At 40.7% G+C, this 16,954-nt stretch overlaps 1 protein-coding gene across 3 annotated transcripts in view; it reads left to right on the forward strand.

Annotated features, from left to right (window-relative positions):
- The window catches only part of sh3rf3 (SH3 domain containing ring finger 3), a 292,799-nt gene that overhangs the window by 241,709 nt on the left and 34,136 nt on the right, over positions 1–16,954 (forward strand). For 2 of the 3 annotated variants that reach the window (XM_008107051.3, XM_062975423.1), the window contains 3 exons: positions 2,527–2,697; positions 5,452–5,699; positions 11,213–11,538. In XM_008107051.3, the coding sequence (XP_008105258.2) occupies positions 2,527–2,697; positions 5,452–5,699; positions 11,213–11,538 (745 nt within the window). The remainder of the gene's footprint in view (positions 1–2,526; positions 2,698–5,451; positions 5,700–11,212; positions 11,539–16,954) is intronic. The other variant, XM_062975422.1, reaches the window with a different exon arrangement.

Below are 16,954 nucleotides of genomic sequence, written 5' to 3' on the forward strand. Positions count from 1 at the left end.
CAAGATGTGATCATGTACAAAGACTTCATCACTGGCTAATGCTGTTAATCTCAGTTCTTTGTCAACATAACACTCTGAGGAAAGCTATTTAACTTATCTGGGTTATTTTTACACAATAATAACATTTATATTTTTTTGACAACAGGTGCGCGCATAGCGGTCTCCTATTTCCCTCAAGCAAACATGTATGCACAAAATTCTGAGACGCTATTTACAAACACATTCTTTTAAAAATGAAAATATGTTACGTTAGAAATTAATAGTTCTTTGCCTGAAGTGCTCATTATACTGATGATCAACTGAGAGACAGGAATGAATGCAAATACCATCCCATAAGCAATTATGGTTAAGCATACAAAATCTAAAGTGATGAACAAATCAAACTGCAACACGGTTATCCTAATCTTAATCAAGGTTAGATACTGTATTGCAAATTTGGACCAAAACAAGCAAACGTGATTTTGAGAGTCCAAAAGCCATTCGTTTCTTAATACAGCTGGAAATATTGATGCCAATTCCAGCACAGTACTGATATTAGTATAAAGAATCTACATGCAACACTGAATTTGTTACAAGGCATGTCTAGCACCCTTCCACAGTTATGGCACTGTGATACCACTTTAACTGCCATGACAACATCCTATGGACCCCTGTGATTCAGACAAGGAGCATTAAAATGCTCAGCCAAAGTGTTCCAGTGTTTCACCAGACTCCAAATCCCAGGATCCCATAGGATGCAGCCACAGCAGTTAAAGTAAAATTATAGTGCTATAACTGTATAGTGAATGAGAACCACTGATGACTTGGCACTCCTTCTCCACCTGGGGCCACATTTAGGTTTTCATATGCTTAGGCAAGGTTCAATTCAAAGTATTCAATTCCCCATCTCCCCCATATGCACCACTAGAGATCGGCAGACATTACTCCAAAAACTGGCCTATTGAGCTCTATAGACCTCAACATGTGCATATCTGTTAAAAATTGGAAGTTGAAAATATCTTTATTTGAATTTTTGTTTTTATTCCCAATTCCTGTAATTTTGTGTTAATCCCATTTCCATAGGCTCTAACATTTCCTTAGTGCCTAATATATAAGGTAGACCTGTTTCCACCCCTTCACAGCTTTTCTTCCTTTGCAAAGAAGCTCTTTACATGATTTTTCTGTTTCCTAAACATATAATTCTCCATTGTATTGTTGCTTCAAATCCTGTTCCTTTGGTGGAAAGTTCAACGCAAAACCCCAGCAACATAGGATAGTTGGATAACCATTTCCATTTATTTAAGCTAGGATTGCTTATTCAGACGCTGAGTTTAGTATCCCTAAGTAATTGAAAGGTGTCAGGCTATATTCATGTTAGGTTTCTGCTCAGGATTATCCGAGAAGGTGGCCTATTGTACATACATATCTACCATCGACTTCTGCAGTGTTTTTCAGATTTATTGTGTAATAGAGATACACATGATTCAATCAGCTCATTGTTTCTTAAAGTACATGGTGAAATGATTTACCATACATCTTAGACCAGAACTGCTTGAACTTTTTCCACTGGTAACACTTTTTCACCCAATAAAATTTTATGTAACCCCAGGTATATAGGTATATAAAATAGATATACAGATCAAGCATTTATTGATAATACAGTAAATTATAAAGAAAATTATGTTAAAGCAATTTTTGGTATACATCAGTCCCCATCCTGCAGCTTCCATGAAAGCCATTTTTCTGGCCAAAGAAGAAAACAGTAGATTCTGCTTTAAAATTGGCTAAGATCAAGTGTAGTATCTGTTCTTATCAGTTTAAAATTGTTTGCAGGAGTCTCATGTTATTTAATATCAAATTGTTCCAATTTTTCAAACCTGGAAGTGTATATTTGGCCATTTTTTATTTTATTTTTTTACCTTTAGAGGACCACAAAAGATCGGAAAAGTGACCCCCCCCCCCCCCCAGATCTGTCACAGCTTCCTACTTTAAATTCTAATTGTTGATCATGGGACTTGGAAGTCCTGCTTAATGAGTCATTGTATTTTTCTTATTTTTCATCAGCACTCTTTGTCTTTCTTTAGTCGTTTTAGTGTCTTATCTCTTACCTGGGGATAAAAACTGAGTGGTATTCTGTTCAATACTTTTGAGAATATAAGCTATCAGCACTTTAACCAAAGGATTTCCAACACTGCAGATCATGGTGCTGGGTAATGAGTCTTTGGTTGTGGGGATCACTGAAAGAAGCATTTGCAGCAGGACCCCAAGGGAGATGCTGCTGTAGTCATTTCCCAGCACCCAAATCTACAACACCTTGAAGGCCCTTTGGCTGGATTGCTGTGTAGCTTAACAAAACAAGTAGTTTTTTGTGGGATGGCATTGATAGAAGTAGAGAGCTCCATCTTCATAGTTCCATCTCATAATGCAGGTTCTTGGCCATTGTTTCTGATGAAGAGAGCTTCTTTTGTTAAACCAAAGTACAACCCAATAGCCTTATGTGTGTTTCAGCAACATGTGTTCACTGTGTGTAATGTTTCTTTCCTCCAGCTACTTGGCATTGTATGCATACAAACCCCAGAAGACTGATGAATTGGAACTGCGTAAGGGTGAAATGTATCGTGTTATTGAGAAGTGTCAGGATGGCTGGTTCAAAGGGACATCGTTGAGAAATGGTACTTCTGGTGTCTTTCCAGGCAATTACGTTACTCCTGTTTCCAGGTGAGAGAGCCTAAGAATTTTAGCTTTAAGGGATCAGAACTCACCTATGTAGAAGGCATGACAATGGGTATGCCTGCTTTTAAATGATATAGTGTTCCATTAAAAATAAATATTTAAAAGTCAAAACATGTCTTCTGTTATTTACACTTTAGATATTTCCATATGTTTGTTTTTAATGTAGAAATAACTTTATTTTATGTGATACATACTTAATCTTCAAAATGTATTTGTAATGTATTTGTAGAAATGATGTGCCGGGGGGGGGGGGGGGGTGAGGAGCAATTTTCCTTCTCACCCCTCCTCCCGATCTCCTGGCATATCATTTCTACGCACCAGGAGGACTCCAGAAGTACTTCAATGGCAGCTGGTTTAATTTTACAGGCTTCTTTTGGGAGTTTTGGGGAAGGGGTTGGTGCCCTCTAGCTTTTCCAGGCTCATAGAACCTGAAAAGCCCAAGAAGGCTATGTGAATTGGGCCCTGGGATCGCGTGACATGGTCCCTAGGCCAATCCACACTGGGATCATGCCTGGAAAGGCCAGGATGTTATCAAAGATCTCAGTCTTACCAGATATCAAATTAATTTGGGACAAAGCAGGGTTTTCCAGATTTGTCTCAAATTAATTCGATTATACTGAATTAATTCGATTTTACATTTGGACGCCTCCAGTAAAAACAGCCAAACTCACACACTTTGGGCCCTGTCTGTATGGGCCCTAAGATTTCAGACCGGTACGGTGTTAGCTGCACCTACATACAAGTATTTTGTTGTCAGATGCTGCTATTTCACATCTATGGGCCCTTCCATACAGGCCCTATATCCCAGGATCTGATCCCAGGCTTTCTGCATTAAACTAGATTATATGAGTCCCCACTGCCAGACAATCTGAGATAAACAGAAAACCTGGGATCAGATCCTGGGACATAGGGACTATATGGAAGGGACCTATGTTGTTAGTGCATTTCTCTTTCTGTGTATTTATCCCCACACCATAAATGCACACAAACTTGTATTTATATATTTATTCACAGTGTTTTTAAGCCTCTCATTTTCAACTGGCCTCCAGACGAATTATGGCTGGAATTCACAATCATTGTTCTGATTGTGTAAGCTAGAGTTATATGTTTATAGCTCATTCATATTCATGACCACTACATATTCAGTGGAGTAAGGAATACATGGAGATAATAAAAATTCTCAATTCCTGACTTACTGGGTAGGAGTTGCTGCAAGCAATGAGGTTCTGTTGTCTTACTGATTGGGATGTAGCAAAAGGATGTTCCCACACACTCTCTCAAATGATTTCCAGTGTGAGTGGGAATTGTGATAGGGATACTGTTTCTGACTACTACACAGATGACCACTGGAGGGATGCAAGTGGAAACCTCAATCTATTGCATCCTGATCAACAGACTCTTGTTGCCCACAGTGGCTGCTGACTAGTTACTCAGAACTGGAAAGACACTATTTAGCTACGTAACTAAGGTAGTTACATGCAGAGTAGTGCATCTAGAATACTAGCAATTATATCCCAATAAATTAAATAGTGAATAAAATATTCAAGCATAAAATAAAATAAGAAAAGGTAAAGGTTTTGTTGTATGTCTTTCGGGCTGTGTGGCCATGTTCCAGAAGCATTCCATGTTCCAGAAGGTAAAGGTTTCCCCTGACGTTAAGTCCAGTCGTGATAAATACAGTTGCATATATTACCGACAGTGCCAGCCATTGTGTCAACCTACATACTATTTTATTCTGCACTACATTGTATTCTGATTTGATGTAAAATCTACAAGAGCGCATTTTAGACAGCCAAAGCATTCTAAAGCTACATGGCCTACAGCACAGTCTGTGTCTTGCAAGCTAGTCCCTTAAGCAGTCTTTCCAAGAGGTGATTGCAAGTCATAATAGAGGTCACAAATCAAAGAAGATGAAAAGATTTCTATCCAGAACCTAGAAAATACTGCTGTGCTGTTTACCTCTGACTTTTTAAATGACTGCCTTACTAGCAAGAATATTCGATAAAGTTTGGTAGGAGAAAACACCAGGGATCCTAGTAACCTCTTTGCCACAGCCAGAACCTGGTACATAGTGCTAGCATTAGAAAACTCATGGCATCTTCCATGTTCAAGAATGCCACACCCAAGGAACACTTCCACAACCAGATCCACACTAGCATCAAGCTACCTGACAACATTAAAGTGCCACATATACAAAAACTAACTTTGCAGTGTAGATCCCAGCAACCATGCTCTTTTGTATGATATCTTTGGTGATATTTGCACCCAAGCCAAGAAGTATGTTGTCCAAGTTTTTTCTACCTAGTGGCTTGTGAATGATGACTGCGTTCATACAACATTAGCTGAGTGGGGCAGGAAACATGGCTGAGTAGAAAACCAGATATTTATCTCTCATCTCTCTCATAAATATTTACATAACAGCTGTGGGATTACCATGGCAGGGAGACAACATAACTTGTAATTCTCAAGAATTCTGGTCCCAAAAGGGTATCTGGGTAGAAACCTCCAAGCTTTGGAGAAACCCAGCAAATGTGGATGGAAACTGATTAAAAGAGTGTGTTCTATGATTTCTTGCATACCTGTACCACATATTAACATTCAGCTTCATGTAGCAATATGTTTTCTTCAGTATCTTCCTTATGTTGGTATTTTTCATTATATGCCAAATAAAAAAATAACAATTAATATATTTTTGGAAAAAAAATAACTTACTCTTCACCTATCCAAACCACTATCCAGGGTTCCTGCAGGCGCTGGTCAGTCCAGGAATTTACCAGGAGGCTCTCCAACAGCCAAAGGTTCTTCAGGAGCTGTTCACCCAGGAAGCCCAGCTCTTACAAACTGTGTGACCGTTGTCAGGCCTGCCGTTCCGATCACTTCACCTCCCACACAGCCCCAAGGATCAGTAGCCTCGCCTCAGATGAATAACTGCGCTCGGTATTCCCCACAGCAAGCAGGCATCCAATCCCGCAATTCTGCTCAAATGGGTACGTAGAATCCTTCATCCATCTGGTATTTCTGTTCTCCAGATCAGATATTATATCTCTGATGTGCAAGGCCCTGGAAGCCTTTTGTCTCGGCAGGCTTCCTCAGAATTTTTTTTTGCTCTATTTGAAACCCAGCATGGCATAAGGACAGGTTTCTATTTGCCTGTAATATTTAGGGTAGTATTTATTGATTGCTGAGAAGTACATTCTGTTTATCAGGTTGTCCTGTTGGCACAGATGAAATCAATTACCGCGCTTACCAATATTTACACATATTCCTTTTGCGAGCATAAAATACCTTGCATGCTAAGAAGGGCAACACATCTAAGTCCACTTAACAAACAGTGCATGGCTTAACATTCTAAAGCACTTTATTAGGCTTTGAAGGATGAAAAGTGTTTACTGTGCAGATCAAACACAAGCAATCTGTCTGTAATACAGCTCTCCCATTTCAATATGAGCAGGATGCATGCATTGTGGTATGTAAAGACCCACAATATCTGCTCCCAAACTGTGGAACTGCCTTCCACAGGAGGTCCAGCAGAGTGACTTTCTGCTGTCTTTCCTCTGACAGCCAAAGCCTTTTCATTTAGGCATTCTTAAGTCACATGGCAGTAAGGTTTTTTGAAAGTGATATGCTATGCTTGGTTTAACCTGTTTTAATCATGTGTTTAAACTGTTATTAACCATGTGCTTAATTGAGTTTTGTAAATTAGGATTTTAGCTGAATTTTCATTTACATCATTGTAAGCCACCTTGAAACTTATGCTGTGAAAAAGGGGGGGGGGGCTATAAGCCAAACACCATTTTGAAAAATAGTCTTCTTGATTCAGAGAAGATGTTTCCTACATACAAATTTATTTTGCTTTACACCATTGGCTATAACGTGTAGTAAAAGTTAATTGCATAACTGTACGGCGATTCAGAGATGTTTCAATTACAGTCTGCTTTCCGGTGGTCGCAGTATTGCTTTCTGGTCCTGTGGTGTTATCTCATTTGCCCTGAGCAATTTAACAAACAACAAAAATCTGACAGAGGTTCAATAATGTGAAGTGTTTCTGAATGCTTCAGTCTTAAGGAGATCAGCTTGTTCTTCCTTCAGATATTCAAGGAAATTAAGTTATCTGCAATATCTTTCATTTTAAAGCTTTGGTGAGAATGTCCTTTTTTTAAAAAAAAAAGTAGATAAATTGTGAAGGTTATGTTGGAAATAAAAAATAAAAAACAAGTTTCCATAGGGAGCCACAGCAAAAAAAAATTTAACACACGTATATTTGTTCTAATAAGAGCTATTATGTGGCATGTGGTTGAATATGAATGTAGTGCTGACTACTGGACCAGATAACCTTGACTGATATTTAGTTGAGCTGGCAATTTTGTTTTGAACTGTTACTTCCATGTAACAAACAGCATATTGCTGTTGATGATTTTGTTTGTAAAATAGCTGTCACTGGGCGAATAATCTTTAGTACAGCTTTTAAAGGTCAACAGCTTGCTTCAAGCAATGGGGTCCTGTTCTTTTGTCAGTTGGGTCATCATAGACTAACATTTCTTCCCAAGAGCAATCTCTCATAACTGTCACAAGCAGGATCCCTGCCATTATTCCACTAAAAATTGCTGATGGCAGGGATGTGAAAACATCAGTTCATTGTGCCTCAAACACCAGGAGAGCAGATCCCAGCATTTGCATTGCTGCCTAGTGAATCAGGATTGGGAGGAATCAACTAAGGGTGCTTCCAGACATCATTTAAACATGTGCCAAAGCAGATTTAAGTCCCCATACCTTCCCCAAAACTCGCGCTTTCCCAGGCTGTCCTCATTCCAGTGTGGTAACTACCGTGCTGGAATGGAGGAACAACCAACCACCCCCCAAAAATCTTTAAAACCTTACCGGCTGCCATTAGGCCTCTCTGGAGCTTCCTGGACCATACCAATGATGCACCAGGAGGCGGGGAGGCCCAGAAGCGATCCCCCCCCCCCAACATCCTGGCACATCATTGGTACAGTCTGGAAAGTTCCAGAGAGGCCTAATGGTGACATGGTAAGGTATTTTTTTTAAGGTTGGGGGGGGGTTGGGGAGGGGGTTGCCCTCTTCACCCAGGCTCGTGGGGCCCAAAGAAATGAATTGGGATGTGGAGACAAGACTACTAAGATTGTGTCAGCAGTTCCATCAGTTTGTCCTCACATTCGAACCAGGCCTTTCAGAAATGGGGAATCTAATTAATTCAGGACAAAGAAGAGCTTACCTGCTTTATCCCAAATTAATTCGCTTTTACAGGAAGTGTCGTTTGGATGTCTCTGGAAAAATTGCAAGACCTCTCACATTTTGGGCCTTGTCTGGATGGGCCCTAAAGCTCTTTCCACACAGCTGTATAAAATTCACATTAAATTGGATTATATGGCAGTGTGGACTCAGATAATCTAGTTCAAAGCAGATATTGTGGATTATCTGCCTTGCTATTCTGGGTTATGGTGTGTGGAAGGGCTTTAAGGTCCCATCTACTTAGGTAAGTATATTTGACTAAGTTTTTTTTTTCATGTAAGGAGTGACTTGAGAAACAGCAAGTCGCTTCTGGTGTGAGAGAATTGGCCATCTGCAAGGATGTTATCCAGGAAATGCCCGAATATTTTATATTTTACCATCATTGTGGGAGGCTTCTCTCATATCCCTGCATGGGGAGCTCGAGCTGACAGAGGGAGCTCACCCGCTCTCCCCGATTCAAACTGCCGACCTGTCGGAGCAGTCCTGCTGGCACAAGGGTTTAACCCATCGCGCCACCGGGGGCTCCTATTTGACTAAGTAACTGATCCAAAATCTCAGGCCTGGATTGGAATAAGTTTTCTATCTATCTATATATATAAAAGAGTGATGGCATCACGGCAATTCACAAAACAACAAAAGTACAGGCCCCCCAACCTCAAAATTTGACAACACAACCCATCATCCATGCCTCAAGGTTGATACAACGAAAAGAAAAGAAAAATAAAGTCCTAATTAGAGGGAGAGCAATAATTGTTTTTTATCCAATTGCTGCCAGTTTAGAGGGCAAATCTCTGCCCACTTGGTCGCCTAGCAACCAGCCTGTCAGCAAAGGGACAGCCAGGGTTCAGTTAGGGGACAGGCAGATTTAGGCCTCACTTAGGCTTCTTCCACAGATTATCTAATTTGCACTGGATTATATGGCAGTGTAGACTCAAGGCCCTTCCACACAGCTATATAACCCATTTAGAATCTTATATTATCTGCTTTGCACTGGATTATCCTGACTCCACACTGCCATGTAATCCACTTCAGTGTGCATTTTATACAGCTGTGAAGAAGGAGCCTCATATAATCCACTTCTAAGCAGATAATATAAGATTATCAATATACAGTAGAGTCTCACTTATCCAACATAAACAGGCCGGCAGGATAAGTGAATATGTTGGATAAAAAGAAGGGATTCAGGAAAAGCCGATTAAACAAATTAAGCACCAAAACATCATATTATACAACAAATTTGACAGAAAAAGTAGTTCCATGCGCAGTAATGCTATGTAGTAATTACAGTAGAGTCTCACTTATCCAACACTCGCTTATCCAACGATCTGGATTATCCAACACATTTTTGTAGTCAATGCTTTCATTGATATTTTGGTGCTAAATTCATAAATACAGTAATTACTACATAGCATTACTGTGTATTGAACTACTTTTTCTGCCAAATTTGTTGTCTAACATGATGTTTTGTGCTTAATTTGTAAAATCATAACTTAATTTGATGTTTAATAGGGTTATCCATAATCCCTCCTTATTATCCAACATATTCGCTTATCCAATGTTCTGCCGGCCCATTTATGTTGGATAAGTGAGATTCTACTGTACTGTATTTACAAATTTACCACTAAAATATCACAATGAATTTAAAACACTGACTACAAAAACATTGATTATGAAAAGGCAGACTACGTTGGATAATCCAGAACATTGTATAAGCGAATCTTGGATAAGTGAGATTCTACTTTAATATGAAATAATTACTGGGATAGAATAATGCAGAACAATATAATCTCTAAAACCAGGACAGTAAATAAATAGGGGAATTCCACACAGGAAACAATCAGGGCCAGCTAACACCTCCCAACAAAGTATTCCCATCATCAAAGTCTGGCAAATCCTCTGTTTTCTCAGGGTCACAGACAGTAGAAGCACATAAAATATCGCAAACAACGCCACTCTGAAAACAAGGGAATTCCAGACAGGAAACAATCAGGGCCAGCTAACACCTACCAACAAAAAATTCACTCAGGGAGGAAACAGCCAGGCTTTAAAGCTGCAAGGCCATTACATCCTAATCATTTTGCCTAATTGCAGCATTCATACTTGCCTCCAACAGACAAAAAAAAAAAACAATCAGAAATATTGTATATTCACAACCTTTAGGAAACAATATCCCCTGATGGCGCAGCGTGTTAAAGTGCTGAGCTGCTGAACTTCTGGACCGAAAGGCCGCAGGTTTGAATTGGGGGAGCGGAGAGAGCCCCCACTGTTAGCCCCAGCTTCTGCCAACCCAGAAGTTCAAAAACATGCAAATGTGAGTGCATCAATAGGTACTGCTCCGGCGGGAGGGTAACGCCCCTCCATGCAGTCATCCCACATGACCTTGGAGGAGTCTATGGACAACGCCGGCTCTTCGGCTTATAAATGGAGATGAGCACCAACCCCCAGAGTCAGACATGACTGGGCTTAATGTCAGGGGAAAACCTTTACCCTTTACCTTAACTACCACCAATTCCTCAATACTTTATCTCCCATACCACCATACTTCGCCACAGCAACGCGTGGCCGGGCACAGCTAGTGTTTATATAAGTGAGTACAACATGGTTTTCCATGCAGTAATGCTGGCCACATGACCTTGGAGATGTCTACGGACAACGCCGGCTTTTTGGCTTAGAAATGGAGATGAGCACCAACCCCCAGAGTTAGACACGACTAATCTTAATGTCAGGGAAAAACCTTTACCTTTTTAGAACATGGTTTTAAATAAAGAGCAACCCTGTATTGCTTTTGTTTCTTTTCTTTTTTTAAAAGCCACTTGTAACTTCTCTCACTCTTGTCCTATACATGTTTAGCTAGAATGAAATTTGTTTTGAGTTGAACGTGCCACACATTTCAATACAAATTCAAAGGTGCATGCTATAAACCACTGGTATGCAACTATTTTGAATCCACAAGCTACAAGTGCACAATAGTGTGTGAGCCTTGTATTCTCAGCACCCCACATCCCAGCATCCCACAATCCTTTTATGCATGTAGCAAAGTTTGTATATGTTGAACCATCAGGCAGCAAAGGTGTCACCCTCTCAGCAACCCATGTGGATAATTTCAAAGTATTTCAGATTTCTGAATTCTGGCTAAGGGATGCTATATAATCTTTTGCTATTTTGACAGTATTTGTGATTAGTGATTTTCTCTCTCTCTCTCTCTCTCTCTCTCTCTCTCCCCTCCCCCCCCCCCCCATTTTGTTTTTAGTAGTGCACCCTTCAGTGCAAGCACAGGACCGGCCTACAGCTACTGTCTCACCATTGAGAACCCAGAATTCCCCATCTCGTCTCCCAACAACTGTGGTCAGGCCACACTCTGTAGTATCTCCTCAGCACGTCCACCACTCCCCTGTACATGTCATCTCTGGAGCCAGGCCCATAATTCCTCTCACATCAGCAGCAGCAGCCATCACTCCTCCCAATGTCACTGCAGTCAATCTGAATGGAGAAGTAGGAAATGGGCCCATCAGTAGCCTGGTCACTTGCAGTCCAACCAACACAGCCTGCAAAGCAGATGAGAGAAAAAACGAAAAGGTAATTAACTCCCCTCTTATAGGAAGTGAATTGGGGGCAGAGGGAGTAATGATTTATGGCTCATAAATGGAGTCTGGCATTAGATTGTGCTCTGTGGTTTCTTGGACTCTGACATGGAAGTAATTTAAATGACTTTTTAATAAAATTATTACAAAATATAAGGGCAAAAATTGAGCAACAAAGACTAATGACATATATGCTCACTAATAGGGAACAAGCACTATTTCCAAGCTTATGTGTGTCACATTTGTTCTTAGCATCTTATTCCAGTGGTCTAGTTTTCTTATCATCAGAACCTTTCAGGTTTTTGGGACATGGCTTAGAATGTTTTCTATATGTTTGGTTTAAACTGAATTTTTTCATGTCAGGAGCAACTTGAGAAAGTTCAAGTCACTTCTGGTGTGAGAGAATTGGCCGTCTGTAAGGACGTTGCCCAGGGGACACCCGGCTGTTTTGATGTTTTTACCATCCTTGTGGGAGGCTTCTCTCATGTCCTCGCATGGAGCTGGAGCTGATAGAGGGCGCTCATCCGTGCTCGCCCCAGGTTGGATTCGAACCAGCAACCTTCTGGTCAGCAACCCAACCTTATCAGTCCTGCCGGCACAAAGGTTTAACTCACTACGCCACCGGGGGCTCCTACCTGAAATCATTTTCTGGGGGTTTTTTTCTCTTCAGTGGAAAATGATCAAAATTCAGGGCTTGCCTTGCTATTAGGCAGAATGGGGTAGTCATTAAAGGAAGCAATAGTGAATTTATTGCATTTGGAGGTTTGTCTGCTTCATGAACCAAAATAACTTGACTGATCCTGGAGCTGGAATGCTGCTGATGAACTCTACTTCTAACACTATTCATAAAGATGGTGGATGGGTAAAATCTTCAGGAAAAAAAGCTGCCAACTTGAAGCAGCTTTTCTTTTTTCTGTGAATGGTTTCCAGGTAGGGAGTGCTCATGTCAGGAATTCTAAGAAGGCTAACCTGAACAAAAGTGGTAGGTAGCCTTAACAGGATTTATGCTGATACAGGAGCAGGAGAGTGGTCAAAGAACAGCTGATGCTGCAGCATTTCAGAAACAAAGTAGCTTCAAGCCTCAGAGAAGAATACAGGAATCAAATCCAAGAGCAGTGTATGCACTCAGTAAATAAACAGTTTTTTAAATGATCATCTTATTCATCATCTTATCCATGTCATTCTCATCAAAATAGTATTGTAATCAAATTGACCAGTCTGATTGTTAATACACATTGGCTGGAATTGCAGACCTTGGCATATTTACTCCTTAGACCAGCATATGTGTTTTTGCTAGCTGCTCAGTGAAAAAAATTGTCCTTTCTCAACCTACCTTCAAGTCTGTGAGCCCTCTCTGGTCCTATTCTGTTATTTGTGCCTGGAGGATAATGGAGATTGGGCCAAAATTGCAGACATACGTGGCTATCTGAAAGCTGCAGAAGCATCTGCCTCTGCAAAAGCCACAGAATCAGGTATTAGTAAGACCTCAAAGGTCCTTGAAGACCTCAGGAGCTAATGATAATCACCTTGCATCTGGTGACAGGGAGATAGACTCTTTGGCATTCCTTTCTCTCCCCCCCCCCCCCCCCCGCCGCTGCCTCTTAGACTTGAATGGGTCTGATGAGAGGCTTTAGTGACTCTGTGGGTACACCTGCAATGTGGCATTCATTTTGACACCACTTTAACTGCCATAAGCCCAATGCCATGGAATCATGGTGTTGCCACGACTTCGGAAGCACTCCCAAGTTGCCTGCTTCTGGTCAAGGGAATTCTAGTATAATGTCAAGTTTTTGACTTTGTGTGTTTTTTAAATACTTTATAACTTCACCCTCAGTTTGCTTTTGAAACAATAAATACATGGTATTTGTAGTTTTATAGGGCCTTTTCCTTCTCTGCCAAAAGTGCAGATGCCTCACCAAACTATAAATCCCAGAATTCCACAGTATTGAGCCATAGTAGTTAAAGTAGTGTCAAGCTTCATTAATTCCACAGTGTAGATGCACCCTGTGATAGTTCTACGGGTGGTAAGTGGTTCAACATAGTGCTGTTCTATGTGCAAACAGCTATGCTATGCTGAGCCCTTCAGGCTTACAACTGTTATTTTTCCTATCACTTTTCAGGACTATTGCAAGACTCATTTGCTTCCTGGGCATGCATTAGCTCTTGCCAGCTGTGTGTGGAGGACTAGGAGCCCCTGCAGAAGCATCCATTTACTTTCTCTGCATATTTAATTGTTGAAAAGGGAAAATAGAGACCCTTTTGATTTACAGGGTCATGTGTGCATTAGTAAAAAGAGTTTGTAATGCTGAGCACCTATACCCTACAGCAATTTAAACACTTCTTTTATTGATTTAGCTCTGGACCTGCTGGCTGGTTGAGTGCCCACCTGCAACTCAGTCCAGGTCTCCATCTGTTGTTTCTCTGGTCTGGCCCGTTAACTTGCTCTTTGTCGAAATCCTACAAATTTTATTCAGAGCAGAAACACATCAGAGAAACATCACAAGCCCAACCACCATATGGCCATGTTTGTTGAAACCAGCCTGCCTAGTTACACAGAAGATGCTATATGATGTTTGGCCTTAGGGGGCATGGAGTCAGAGATGTAATAAAAGTCTGACTTGTAAATGGCCATGGCTGTTTTAACAATGCTGTAAACATCTCCATTTCTTTCAGAAAATTTCATTGTCATGCTTCACTAAAGCAGAGTGAAGGCAGAATTAAATATGACTTGTTGCAATGCATGTTTGACACGTTGTAGGTGCTGGTTTCCAAGATTCAGCCTTGGGAGTAATCTTTCAGTGTCAATGCATTTAAATATGGTGTTAATGAAAGCTAATGCCAAACTCTTTTAAACATGTTCTTCCTGTTAGGCCTTCAACAAACGTGGCATTTTACACATTGCTAGTAATCCCCATACATCAGGGAGATAGTAAGTCCCCTGGAAAGCAAGTATAGCGCTTACTGATTGCACAGTATCTATAGATATCAAAGCAGCCTCTTTTCATTTGATTTGTTGATTTAATTCTTATGCTGGAGTTGTTGATTTCCTGAGTGAAGGGCACCTCCTAAACAATCATCAACTTCACAACTAGTAACTGAATTTTTATATCAGGGATGGGCCTGGGCAGTGGCGCAGCTGTTGAGCAGCTGCCTTAAATCACTCTGACCATGAGGTCATGAGTTTGAGGCCAGCCCGTGGTGGGGTGAGCACCCGTCAATTAAAAATTAAAAATAGCCCCTGCTCGTTGCTGACCTAGCAACCCGAAAGATAGTTGCATCTATCAAGTAGGAGATAAGGTACCACTTATAAAGTGGGGAGGCAAGATTAACTAATTTACGACCTGGAATGAGGAAGTGCCGTCAGTGTGGATGATGAAGCAGCTGCTCCCCCCTGTGGCCAGAATCAAACATCCCCTCAGAAGAAGGTTAACTTGCCTCTGCGTGTGTCTCTCAGTCTCTGTTTGATGTGTTTATGGGCATTGAATGTTTGCCCTATGCGTGTTATAATGTGATCCGCCCTGAGTCCCCTTCGGGGTGAGAAGGGCGGAATATAAATACTGTAAATAAATAAATAAATAAATGGGGAAAATGCATCTCTCTGGGTGTTGCTGTATTGCAACACCAGCAATCCCTAATGCTTGGCTTTGTTTGTTGAACATGATGGTAGTCATAGCCCAGCAACATCTGGAAGACAACACATTACTCACTGCTGGACACCTACATGGACCACCTAGTTTCCCTTCTATCTGTGATGTTTTTAAACATTCAAGTTAACTATTTTGTAATTAATAATGCACGTATAGGACAATTAGTGAGCAGATTTTATAATCTACATTCAGTACTAAATATTCAGAGATAGTTACTGTAATAGTTTCCAGGTTTCTTCACATTAATATTGTGATGTGGGGAGATACCTTGCAATCTAGAATCAGCTCAGCTAATGCAAAATTTTATTTCCTCCATAATATTACTGAACCCATTCCAAAGTTTCTCTTCCACCAACATCTGGAATACTGCAATGACACTGTCCCAGGCACCAAAAATTGAGGATGTGTGTCTTTGAAACTATATGTCCTGAGAATCTTTGATCTATGGGTCCTCCCATTCCAGCATTCACAAAGCCAGAAAGTTTCCCAGCTTTCTATATTCCTACATTCCTATCATAAGGTCGGATTGCACACTGGTAAATGGAGAGAGCTTAAACTCCACCTCCGGAGCCAAGATGCCAGAAACATTTTTGGGGGCCTGTGAAGCTGTCGTAGGAAATTCTATGGAGTGTGTGGACTACCTTGGTAGGATAAGGTTGAGGAATATTTTGATTTTGAAAATGAATAGGCTTTGCTTAATACTATTGACTAAAATTTACTAAGATAGTTATGAATAATTAACCTAGAGTTTCATATTTGTAACTGGTTTATGTTTGCCATCCCTTTCACTAGTATAGAGAATATGTAGGGACTATGAAAGTCCCTCAATCCTCACTTTCCAAGCAGCAGCCACTATGATCAATGAGGGTCTTTTCTTTGGGTATTGGGAAGCAGCTGGCTGATATTTTAGTCCTCTTCTGTCAGGCCCTGGAAGATCTCGAAACTGCTTTATCTTTCCTTCTTGCCAAGGAGAATCGAAAGCTAGTTATTTCCCGCCAAATTGGTAGTATATCATCTAGTAGTATATCATCTACTATCTACTTCTAACGGCTAACTTCCATTCCCACAGAACATGCTACAACTCCCCAGATTTCCCCCTCAGTCCAGATGACTGTTATCAGAAGCCAGTGCTCTACTTCCATCCCAATTAAACTGGCATGGAGTGGATGGAACAGCTAGGATTGTGGATACACCTTCTCACAAATAATCTGCAATGCAAGGGAGAATTATGGCAGGGACCCTTCTTCTGGTTGTAGTACTAGATATGACACTGGAGGCTTAGATCCATCACTCAGTTCCTCCTGATCAATAGTGGTGCAGGCCTTGTCACTTGCAGCAGCTGCTGCCTAGTAAGTGAAAATTGATGGGACTGGACACTATGTAGCTAAGTACAGTAACTAATATGCTAGACATTTGTAAATGCCTTAGTGAATTTCAGCCACCTATTTTGAATGAACGTTTAGGGTAATGCCTCTTTCATTCCAAAAATATGTTCACAGAGATTGAACATAAGCTATCAAGTTAGATAAGTGAGTTTATAAATATTAGCCCACATGTATTTTCTGTTGTGAAGTAGGATTGAAAAGATGAAATCTGATCAAAGAACTGGCGTGCTGGAAGAGTGTGATTAACCTTTCCCTTATCCCTTCTTTTCAACTTCTGTACTATATACCAAACCTGTTTATCCTTATCAATCATCTCACGTTCCAAAGCAAAATGTCTTGCAGTGTACTTGCTGCTAGAAATCATAAGCTATTAGTGTAT

The sequence above is a fragment of the Anolis carolinensis genome, chromosome 3, assembly GCF_035594765.1.
Source record: "Anolis carolinensis isolate JA03-04 chromosome 3, rAnoCar3.1.pri, whole genome shotgun sequence".
In the NCBI taxonomy this organism is placed as follows: domain Eukaryota; kingdom Metazoa; phylum Chordata; class Lepidosauria; order Squamata; family Dactyloidae; genus Anolis; species Anolis carolinensis.